This window comes from Siniperca chuatsi, linkage group LG4, assembly GCF_020085105.1.
Source record: "Siniperca chuatsi isolate FFG_IHB_CAS linkage group LG4, ASM2008510v1, whole genome shotgun sequence".
Classification (NCBI taxonomy): domain Eukaryota; kingdom Metazoa; phylum Chordata; class Actinopteri; order Centrarchiformes; family Sinipercidae; genus Siniperca; species Siniperca chuatsi.
This window is the reverse complement of record NC_058045.1, coordinates 23,951,048-23,962,700: the sequence shown is the minus strand read 5'-3', so window position 1 is coordinate 23,962,700 and position 11,653 is coordinate 23,951,048. Positions and strand designations below refer to the sequence as shown.

Here is an 11,653-nt window from a genome sequence, read left to right as displayed (position 1 = left end):
TAACTGCACAAAGAAAAGGCAATGGCGGACTGTAATATTTTAAATATTTACTCTGTATAGAAGGCAACACTTGTTTATGACACACATTTATGATAGTTCACAGCAGATATGATACTTGTATATGAGTATATGATAATCGTCTGGCTCAGAGAGGGCTGCATGGCACAGTACAATCCGCTCAGGTCAGAGAGATTCTGGCTGCATGTCCACAAGGACAGGGAGTCAGGTTTTTAATTTTGCACTCGGAACTTTTCAAGTCTGTCTAAACAGAAAGAGGATATACCAAAACAGTCAAGAAAAGAAAATCTGATTTATACCATAGTACAATAAAAGTCCCCTCATTTGTGCCTGTGTAAATCCAGCCACCAGATTCAAACCAAACCTGGGTACTGTATAGGACATGGAAAGTGAAGAGAAAGAGCTTAATATAGTGGGTAATTTAATTGTACATGATACATGATTCCAACAGTAAAAAAACAAAAACAAAAACCCAGCATGTCACTATCATTTGGTTAATTTTTGATACAGCCAATCAGAAGGCAAACAATCGGGAGCAGAATTTAATATGAATTGAATTTGTTTAAACTCTTAAATTTGAGCTTGAAAGCTGTCTTGACCTTATTTTTGACTCAATAAAAACTCAAGTCCACATCTACATCTCATGATCTTCATCAGTGGATAAAGCTGTCATCACATGGCCTAAGCATGGAGTTGTGGTCGGAACTTTGGACAGGACAACTAAGATATCTCCACAACTACTGAGCAAACTCCATTCAGTGATGAAGGCCATGAGATGTAGTTGAAAGCCCTGGAAAAAGCTAGTAAATGGACCTTGAGTTAAGATTTTTTGACCCAAAATAAAAATTTAAAAAAACTTAACTGAAGGTCAATTTGCTAGTTTTTTCTGGAGCTTTCAACTGTATATCATGGCCTTCATCAATGAACAGAGCAAACTCAATAAATGGAGCCAACTCCTTTCATTGATTAAGACCTGAGATCCGGTTCAAAGCTCCTGAAAAAGCTAGTAAGTGGAGTTTGAGTTCAGATTTTTTTGTCTAAAACTCTTCTTTTTGTTTGACCTTTGAGTGGTTTCAATGTGACTAAAATCAACTTCCAGGTATAGTTCCAGTCCTTCGGCACACGACTCATGTAATATGGATAACACAATAAAAACAAAGTTTGCAAACCATCAGGGACTTACAGCTTGGCTGCATGCAAAAAAAAAACAAAAAAAAAATTTAAAACAAATAAAAATCAACAAAAAGGATCACTAGAAATCAAACAAAATAAAATTACACAAAATTAAGCAAGTTGTTTTGGTAAAAGTCTACTTAGGTTTGTTAAATCATTTGAACATATACCAAGTACTGAGAAAGATACAAATACAGTATACAGTGCGTTACTATTTAGCCTAACAACATTAGAGTCAAAGGAGTTCAGAAATCGCTCACAACATTAATAAAAAGATCTGACTTTGATTAATAACTCAGAAAGTGGCACATACAGTATATCCCTGTTTTTTTACTTGTACATACACATGTCCTTTATCGTAATAACGTGGATTTAGTAGGTTGAATCTTGGGTTCGTTGAAAAATATAAAAGTCACTGTATTTAGACTTACTCAACAGTAAACAACCTGACATTAACATAATTATTGTATAATTACAGCTGTAAAATGAATTTAAAACTTTGATTCTGCAATTGTACTACAAAATTCAATACCTTTTCTTAAGCAATGTGGCATGTACAGGGGAATATTTTGGCAGTCAATGTTCAGAGAGACAGGCGAGATGCGTCAGTCCCTGTCTCTCCTTGGCTGTGAATGTGTCAGCTAGAGTTTAAATATTACAGTGTGTGTGAGGAAAGCCATCTCCCTGCAAGCCAGTCCCTCAGTTTCTGCCAGCATCACAGGGAGAACAGCACAGTCTTAATGTAAGCCACAGTCGTGAAGTTCAGCAACATGTTCACATGTTCGTTCCCTGGAAGCTCTTTTAACATCACAGGCTGTTTTTGCTTTCCTACCCACCTCCCGCACTGGATGGCACTCAGCAGGTTCACCGTCCCGTCCCCGTCGCCGTACACCACCGTGGGCTCCACGTCGGGGAACTTGTCGGAGTACTGGAAGGCCTCCGACGTGGGGATGCCACTGCCGTACAAGCAGTGGACGGCCACGCCGGGGGGCGCGAGGTCGTCCACCAGCGGCTCCGTGTCCTGCCGCATCAGCCAGCCGTCCTCAAAACCGATGTCTGAGTAGAGGCGCTTGTAGTCCAGCACAGTGTAGTTGGCGGCGGGCGTCTGCACCAAGACCTGGTGGTGGATTGGGGAAAAAATTGTTTCTCTGTTTGGTTACTTACTTCTACCAAATGCTTAAGAAGAACAAGTTATGTTTACACAGACTCTAACTAACTATTACATTTTCATCATAGTCTGCCCCCCATCCTAGAGTTTCTAATAGCTAAATGTCAAAGATCACTGCATTCACTTGTTTTTTTCTGCATTACTCCAACATGGTGTGATTTATTTTGACAATCTACACCTCTGCCTGTTGGCTGGTGCTGAGACTATACTTTAGTTTAAAGGTCCAGCATGTAACATTTAGAAGGAGCTATTGGCAGAAATGGAATATAATATTCATAAGTATGTTTTCATTAGTGTATAATCACCTGTAAATTCGTTGTGTTTTCATTACCTTAGAATAAGCAGTTGCCTATCTACACATCCAGCAGACACAGAGCAACATTAGCATTCATTTAGAGTCGTGTTTTTGTCTACTTGGCTAATGTAAGTCCAATATTCACTCTCCTTTTAGCTCTGTTTGTCTCCACCGACTCCTGAGGGAAATAAATGGCTCTTTAGCTGTTAAATGCTCCACTGTGTTCACCTGCTAGTTGCTAACTTTGTCAGTGTGCTGTTTGGTGCTGGACGGGTAGCGTACAGTGGGTTTATCAGAGCTTTTGTACTGAAAAAAGCAGCCTGTTGCAGCTGGAAACAAGGTTGATTTAGTTTTCTAGCCGGAAAACCAAAGAATTAGCTAAAAGATGCCAAAGCTAAAGGTTAGGGGAGCTACAGAGTTGGGTAATAATTCTCTGTGGGTTTGTCAGTACTGATTAATATTGTATCGATACAGCTTTATGGCAAATTCTTAATTCGAACATATCCACTGTTGACAGATACCAAATGCTTGGAAAGCCAAGAGAGGTGGACAAAAGAAAGGAGAGACAAAGACGGAAACTAAATGTGACAAAGAAAGACAGGCAGGATGGAATTTGAGTCTCCCAGGTAGGAAAGAAAATGCCTGTCTACAAACATACATGAACACACACACACACACACACAAACACACAGACCTGATCTTTGGGCCACGAGTGGGCATAAGGAAGCAGCCAGGAGGTGGAGACAGCGGAACGTTGCTGGGAGCGAATCTTCAATGGGCTGATCACTGGGATGCGGTTATTATCACCTGTAGGCAGAGAAACAAAACCAGTGACAGAGAACTGAAACTGAGCTGAGAATTTCCAGCCATAGACCCAAAACCATAGAGGACTTTCATTGTGTGGCATCTTAAAACAAAAAAAAAAACACCGCTCATGTCCTGAGAGACATACCTGAAACACACGACACGCAAACATACAGTATAATGTACTGCACAGTATTGTTGAATCATGAGTGTGTCAGGGTTACAGGCAGGGAAACATTTACCAGCATACAGGATCTGATGTAACTGTCTTTCATGCAATTTGGCCTGAGCAGTTATGAAGTGCACATCCTGTTCCCATCACTTCATCTAAAACTGCACTCATCAACTTCCTACTTTGATGGCTGCAAAAGATGACTGAATGTTTGAAAATGTCCCTGCCCCGTAAAGACGCAACGTAACACTATTAAACTGCACATAATTAAAGATTTCTTTAGTGGCAAATAGCAATGGACTAAAGGTTAAAAGGCATCCGAAGCACAATCAACTAGCATTAGCGAGTTGGTTTCAGCGGACTGTTCACTCATAGCTGTTTAGAAACAACTGTTGGATTTTGCACTCAGGTTTTGTTTCCCAGCATTGACCACATCAGAGAGCAGATATTTATTCGGACAAGTAAAACAAATCCCTGATGATTAATTAGAGAGGATGGAACATTCGTCTTTTGTTTAAGCCCCAGGCCAGTCCTACCATCCCAGAACGAAGCTTTGACGCTAAAACAATGTCTAAATAGTAGGTTGCCTCCAAAGGGCAAGTATTAGGTTTATCCATGTGTAGTAGTGTTTATGTTGTTGATTGAAATTACGAAATTATGAACAGGGCATTATAAAACCTTGGACTGGATTGGAATGGATTTAGCGGAGACTTTTATTTTGAAGGATAAAGGTAAAACCTCTGAATTGGGTTACACCTGCTATTTGTAAATCCATCCTCCCTAAGTAACGTGTAAATCAGCTGCTGGGAAACATCTGTAGCCCTGTCCAATCAAAAGCAATTAACCATGTAAAGAGGTCACTGTAGCATCACAAGCTGTAACATAACTTACAAATACAACAGTTTTAGTGGAGTATTTGCAAGCCAACGGTAGCTTTGACAGTTAGTTCCGTTATATTTTATTTATATATAAAATGTAACTTATTTATATATGCATAAATGGCAAAATATGTGTGTTTCAGTGTTAGTACTATTCATGCAGTTTAGAATGAGTGGGAAAGATCTGATTATGCTAACCTAGCTGACCTTATTTGGTTATTGGCATTTTGTAATTTAAGGTATGTTGTGTTATTTTTGTTATTTTAAATGCAATTTAAAATCTTCCTGGTTTATTATATTTTCATTTCCTTATTATCTCTTTTACTCTTCATATCTAAAAGGAGCTTGTGTATTAGCAGGCTAACGTTAGCTTTGTCAGTTGGTTCAGTTAGCTACCTGACAGTTACACCTTGAAGTAGGCGTAAATATTTTGTAATAACTAATCTCTACTTTGTAAGTAATTTGTGTTCTGCAACCTGTTTTAATTTAGTGATGCATAAATCTCCACTTGGTTAACACTTATGTTATAACTGGGCTAACTTTGAATTTACAAAGAGCTGGTACAACCGCCTCCTGGTCTTATTTCCTACTTTTCTTATGCTTAGTGTTGCTAATAATATTATAAGTCGTACATTTTTCTATAAACTTTCTCTGTTTTAAACAGGAAGTTTAGCAACTTTTTCATTTTAGGAAACATGTGTGTATGTGTTGCACTTCCACTAGCTTCATTTCATCTTTTCGTTCTAGACTCTTCCTTGAAAAGTTATGCCTTTTCTTCGCTCCGTTTACATTTCAGTTTTTTTCTGTAAATGAGACGTTTGTTGAAGCACGTGTGCTGTGTGTCTTGAACTGTGTACTATCGAGTCCATGATGGCTAGCGTGGAGCATTTTGTGGCTCTGTTCATGGTGTTACACTGAAACAGAGGCTATTATGCAGGAAAGACCCTGTGAATGCTTTCTTTCTCTACTTCTGCAGGTATGTGGGTTCATGATTAACTTTTTTAAAATTATAATATAACGTATTTTGGGTTATCTCTTCGTTTTATGAGAAATCTTTTTGTAAAGTCACAGTGCATATTATGCTCTCTTCTTTCCTCTTTTCATTCTGGACTTTTCCTGAGAAGGCAGGGAGTGTGCGGTTCTTGTCTACTACAAAACGTAATGCATAATGGGTTAGACCTCTTACCAGAGGTAACCACTCGGAGGGTCTTGGCCACCCCTGCCCACGGTGGTCCCAGAGAGATAAAAGCTTTGACATATCTGTCTTTCCAGGCTTGTGGCTGCTGGTTGAGGAAGTACAAGGTGTACATGTTGCCCATGCTGTGAGCGATGAGTACCACGGGTCCACCAGCCTTCTCCGCCATCTCTTCAATCATCTGCTGCAGCGCCAGGAAATACTCTTTATTCTCATCTGATGGAGGAGAAAAGAACAACAGAGTAGATGAGTAAACAAAGTTGCTGTGAAATCCCCTGCATTTCCATTATAAGGCTGGAGCGCTTTAAAGACTTAACGTTTGATTCCTTCCTGGTTTGGACAGAAAAGCTCTAACAGGAGTGGACCAGCTGAAAAATGTGGCCTGATGGGTAAAATTCCCCACACTTCCTCAGAGTATTGACTTCCCTGCCTAGAATACCCCTGTCAAAATAAAAGCCCAACAATTCCATGACTGGAAGGAATCAAGACAAGTCATCAACAACTCACGAGACTTGTGGAAAATTAAATTAAAAGAATTAAAAAGTGTATTTCAGGTTTTACAGGTGAGGGTTCGTCATTCATGGGTTAGGATGAAGGCTCAGGGAATGAATGTAAGTCACCCTGTTTGTTGGTTTTGTGCGTGTGCGTGTGCGTGTGTGTGTATATGTGTGCATGCATGGTTGCTTACTGGGGGCTTTCCTCCAATCATAGGGAGCTCCTCTGACGTCATCATCTCTGGTGTAGCCCCACTCTACCAGCGCCTGCACTATAGTGAAGAAATACATGCCTAGGAGACACACACACACACACACACACACACACACACACACACACACACACACACACAAGTTTGTTTCACTATCCCTGTGGGGGACAGTCATTGACATAATGCTTTACCCTTACCCTAATAAAATAAAAGTATCACACATTTCAGTCTCTTACTCAAAACATGAGCAGTGACAAAAGTAATAATCTGATTCTTGTTTGTCTATCTTTGTGAGGACCCATTTAGGCCTTGAGAGTGAGGACAGTTTTGGAAACTGAGGATATTTTTATATTTAAAGAAATGCTGGGTTTTGGGCCTTCAACTCACCCACGCTGCGTTTGCTGGGGTCCAGATACTCCAGTGAATACGTCTGTCCGAACCCCGGGACACGGATGTCCACACCCGGCGGGGACGAGGTGGCGTGTGTGGTCCTGTTGTAGATCAGCCTGCACACACACACACACACACAGTGTCAGTTCACTTCAATCAGTGTCGGTTCTGTATTTGTGGTGAACCACACACACTCACAAATACATCTTATTCCGAGGCAACAGAAACACTTCCCATTTTAAATCACCATCATTCCACCACCTTGTTAGTTATGTTTGACAACAACTTCCCCAACTCTGGGTTTTTTTTCCCATGCAGATGTGAGAGAAGATGTCTGGGTTTGACAAGCAGAAGCGAACATTTGAGGAAAATATTGTCAAACTACAATGAAATTTTGATTTTCGAAAGCTATAAATGTATGGTTGCTAGATAAGTACTCTAAATGGATCTTGGTTATTTTCTAAAATAGTGCAAAATCTAATAAGCATTATTTTTGTTTAACTTACGAGGGTTAAAACTCTGAATTATGCCTTTATTTACCAGAATGTATTTAAAATTATTTCTCTAAACAACTACACTTTTATTGTGTCCATTTAGCCTGATGCACCTAAATATGTACAAACCTGTAACATGACTTTAATGTCATGTCATTAAAGTAGTCTAGGTTCTGGGTAATTTTATGTTATTTGTCTTAAACCTGGGCTTTGTTCTTCATACGTGGATAACTGACTTTGAAAACACCTGGTCTGGTGACTTATGGTGGCTAATGTTAGCGAGTGTTAGCACAGTTTGGATAGATATTGCAGTGTAACTGACATTAGTGAGGCAGTTTGTTGACTTAATGACTCTTCTCTACTTGCTCTACTGTATACACTATGTTTTAGCATTCACCATTACCTTGTAAACATAACTTGTGGACATAGTGGCCACTGTTCAGCAAAAGTTACATAAGCTAGCTTTAAGCCCAAACGCAGTTTACTGACAGTTAGCTGGATCATGCCCAAGACCTTTCAAGATTAACCCCATAAACACTAAAATGTATTAAATGTACTTATATCGTAAGTGCTGTATACACTTAGACTGGAACAACTGATTTTAAATTGGTGACCGTTTACAAATTATAGGTAAATTATTTAAAATCAGATTGATTACTGAACTCACTTTGCTGAGAACTGGTCATACAAGTTAATCTCTGATTTTAGACGTCTTTATGTTTAAGGTGGTTCCTGAGCTTGAAATGAACTATTGTGCATTAAAAATGTGTTGTTTGTAGCCAGAGTGTCATGCCAGCCAGTCATAAGTGCAATCATATGATCAGCCAGTTATGAGTGTTGATCATGGTTTCCACTCTCTACTCATATGGCCTTAATTTCAAAATAAGAGCACACCGTTAATCTTGGACTAAGTCATCTTGACTAACAAACCAATCCTGTAACATGCAGTTTAAGAAGTTAGAAGTTAGATATGAGAACTAACAGAATAATTTTATCTGGCTAACATCGTGTTAGCCTGAATTAGTAGAGCCACGTTTTAAGAACTGGGACCGGAGCAATAATTATTGCAAAATGTCTATTTAATAGCATGACGGCAAAGTTCTCAGTTTGAGATATTGTAGCTTACAGTTCTCATGTCTAAATGAATAAGCAATAACAATATACAATTACAGGATTTTGTTCTGTAACAAAGCATATGACACGACAAGTTGAACGGCTCAAATAAAAGGCTCACTCAATAACTGACATGTAAGTCTTTTTAGCTGATTGCTGATGGTGACATTATAGGAATGCTATCTTGTCCTTTGTTTCCTTCCATACCTTGTTGATAGAGGGTTCCAAGGTCAGTTTATCCAGTGTAGGTTGATAACTGTTCACAGAAAGTCAACCAGGTTGTCGATCCCATCTACCTACTCCCTTATCCTATTGACAGCACTTCCAGGAATTTGCAGTTTTGGATTTTGCACCACAGCATGTTTTCACAAAGCGTTCGTCAAAATACGGCAAAGGCGAAATATTTTAACCTTTACCACAGAAAAATACCACGCTAATCATCACATGATTACAGCCAAAACAGGATATCGACAAACCTTTTACAAGAGAAAATTCAACTTGTGCATTTGTTGAGGTAGATCAATTCATCAGTGACTGACAAACAGTACTTTATTGATGTCTGAATGTTAACAGAAAGGCCCACACAAACAGAGAAACCCACGTCATACCTTATGTTGTCTATCCAACAGTCTATGGCTACAGGGACCAGCAGCTCCAGGTTGAGCCACAGAGTGAAGAAGGAGTCAGTCTTCTTATAGCAGATGTAATGGACCACACTGGGTTTATCCAGCTTCGCCTCCAACTGGTTTCCCAGATCCCCCGGAACTGCAACATTAGCAATGAGTCACATATCGGCAACATCACTGTCACTGTACGTTTGTCCAAAATGACATAAAAAGGTTTTGTATTTATTACTGTGAATGTGGATAGACAGTATAATAAAGTCCAATGGCAGTAACATGTTGCTCTTCAATGATTAGCTCGTGCTTACCCTGCTTCCACACTGTGATACATATTTCTAATGTATACAGTTTTTAGTCAGTTATCAGTAATTCAACTTGAAATGAGACTAGGCTGGTAGCTTAAATTTACATTGCGCAACAGTCCAAACCAATGTATACCTATGTATGAGGCCAGTTCTCACTACGGACTCACAACTTAGAAGATTTATTTATTGGGGTATTTTATTATTATTATTGTTCTCTGACAGTGAGTTGTGAATAAATCGTTTGTCTTTATTCCTCCAATGACTCAATGGTTGGTGTTTTGCCTCTTTCAGCTATTAGTTTAGCATTCTGTCCTACAGGCCCTTCTGGTTGGCTCACTGTCCGTGTAAACCAGGCTTTAAAACATTACAGAAGCCGAACTGTAATATTCTACTGTTTAACCACAAGCACAAACAAACAGCAGGAGATCACTGTGGATCAAGCAGTTACACAGACTCTTATCACACACTCATGTAGACAGACAGAGGCTGCGGTTGTAACTTGGTCAAACACTGATAAGAGTCCTCTAAACCCCAGACCCTTTCAACGATGGAGTGGAAGAAGAGGAATTGCAGACATTTAAACTGGCGGTGGGTGTTATGTTATAGCTCTTAACCTGGATTATGAATTGAATTTAACATAGAAATTACACACTTTATTGTAGGATTAAACCGAGTCTAGATAGAGACTTCCTCAGTATCCTGAGAAAGTTATTGGCTGCAGTGCTGGAGAGTCATATTCTGTTTCAGCTCAGTCATATGATCAGGGGACTGCTCTGAACATAAACAATCAACTTTAACGCGCGCGCACACACGTTTGTTTCACTATCCCCATGGGGGACCGTCATTGACATAATGCCTTCCCTAGCCCCTTAACCTAACCTTAACCTTAACCTAATTGTAACCTGAACCCTAAAACCAAGTCTCAAAAAGCAGTCTATACCCGTGGGGACCTCAATGTTCGTCCCCGCTGGGATATAAGAATATGAAACACACACAAGCAGCTCTCACTGATCAGAAGAACAACTTGCAGCATGTTTGCAGACAAAAAGGTTTAAATGTTTACTAAATCTCGCAAATACATGTAAACATTAGTGTGGTAATAAGCGCAATTGTTCTGATCATCCTCGATACCCGACTTCGTTTCCTTGACAATGTCCAGCCAAACTCCGTTCACAAATATAGCAATGTTAACAAGGCTTCCTTAAAAGCGAAATGAAATCCTCAACAAACTATGACTAAATACATTTTCGGAACCGATGGGATACAGCACAAACATAATAATTAAAACTTGCATTTCTTTAACTAAAATTCGACATACAACCGTGCACACACCGCTCTCTACGACGAGTCGCTTGGTGTTTTGGTAGAAGATAATAGGACCGACAGGCCAAACATTTACAAAAGTTGAAAATTAATTGACGTATATACAAATTGGATGAATATGTGCTAGCCGAATTCAAGACTGACCAAATAGTAATTTGTAAAGTGCTGAGTCTTACTTTAAGCTTTATATAACGTTTGCGACAAGCAAAGAGAGATTAAATAGTGTTAATTTTGAATGGAGTTTGGCGTATTTGAATATCGTCCACTGTCTAGCTGTTAATGAGCTGGCTGAGGGGTGACAATAAGTTGCGAAAGAATTTGGCAACAGATAGTAAGGTGAACAAGGCCAGAAACACCGTAAAACACTGTAGAGCACACTTACTGAGGACCACGGGGGGTCTCGGCGGCTGACAAGACTTGTCGCCGAGACATTTCTCCAACGGTCTCCCGCTGCTCTGAGCCGGCAACAGCAACAACAACAAACCGACTTGAAGCAGCGTAGAGAGGGCGGTTATCCGGTGCCAAGCCGCCATGGCTCCCGATGTCTCATATCCTAGCAGTCATGGTCGCCTCTTCGGTGTGTGTAGATCTACAGCGGTGTTTTTCTGGTTTGCTGTTAAAGCCCTCTGAGCTGATTTATCACAATATAAACCTTCTCCTTCTCCTCCTCCTCCTCCTCCTCCTCCTCTTCTTCTTCTTCTTCTTCTTCTTCGTCTGCTGCTTCTTCTTCTTCTTCCTCAAATGAATTTCCAACAGGCTGTACACTGAAAAGCGTAATGCTGCCCTCCACAGACAAGGGTCCGCTGTTTATCCTATATTCTTACATGCAGTCCAATATAACCGTTGAGGTGATCTGTGAACAAGATGATGATGATGATGATCACGAGGTCCAGATCAAAGAATGAAGAAAATGCACCCGGCAACGCAATCAAGTCAAAAGCCATCGACCGCAGTCGGACGGACGCCCAGAGATCAGGTTTGACATTAGTACCGGAT

General features: G+C 40.0%; 1 protein-coding gene across 1 annotated transcript; it reads right to left on the bottom strand.

Moving 5' to 3' along the window:
* Window positions 1-32: 32 nt before the first annotated feature.
* pla2g15 (phospholipase A2, group XV) lies at window positions 33-11,456 on the bottom strand. Its single transcript, XM_044194654.1, has 7 exons — window positions 11,040-11,456; window positions 9,015-9,171; window positions 6,797-6,915; window positions 6,392-6,490; window positions 5,695-5,919; window positions 3,349-3,461; window positions 33-2,308 (listed from the first exon to the last, which is right to left on the bottom strand). Exons 1-7 carry the CDS (start codon window positions 11,188-11,190, stop codon window positions 1,907-1,909), a joined length of 1,266 nt encoding a protein of 421 aa, XP_044050589.1. The 5' UTR covers window positions 11,191-11,456; the 3' UTR covers window positions 33-1,906.
* Window positions 11,457-11,653: the final 197 nt, after the last annotated feature.

Excerpts from the sequence above, each read along its gene's own strand:
- pla2g15 (XM_044194654.1), bottom strand. The coding sequence starts at position 11,190 with ATGGCGGCTTGGCACCGGATAACCGCCCTCTCTACGCTGCTTCAAGTC. Across the intron at positions 6,916-9,014 it reads TGTTGGATAGACAACATAAG|GCTGATCTACAACAGGACCA; the intron begins GTATGACGTGGG and ends GTGTGTGTGCAG. Across the intron at positions 2,309-3,348 it reads ACTCGTGGCCCAAAGATCAG|GTCTTGGTGCAGACGCCCGC; the intron begins GTCTGTGTGTTT and ends ATCCACCACCAG.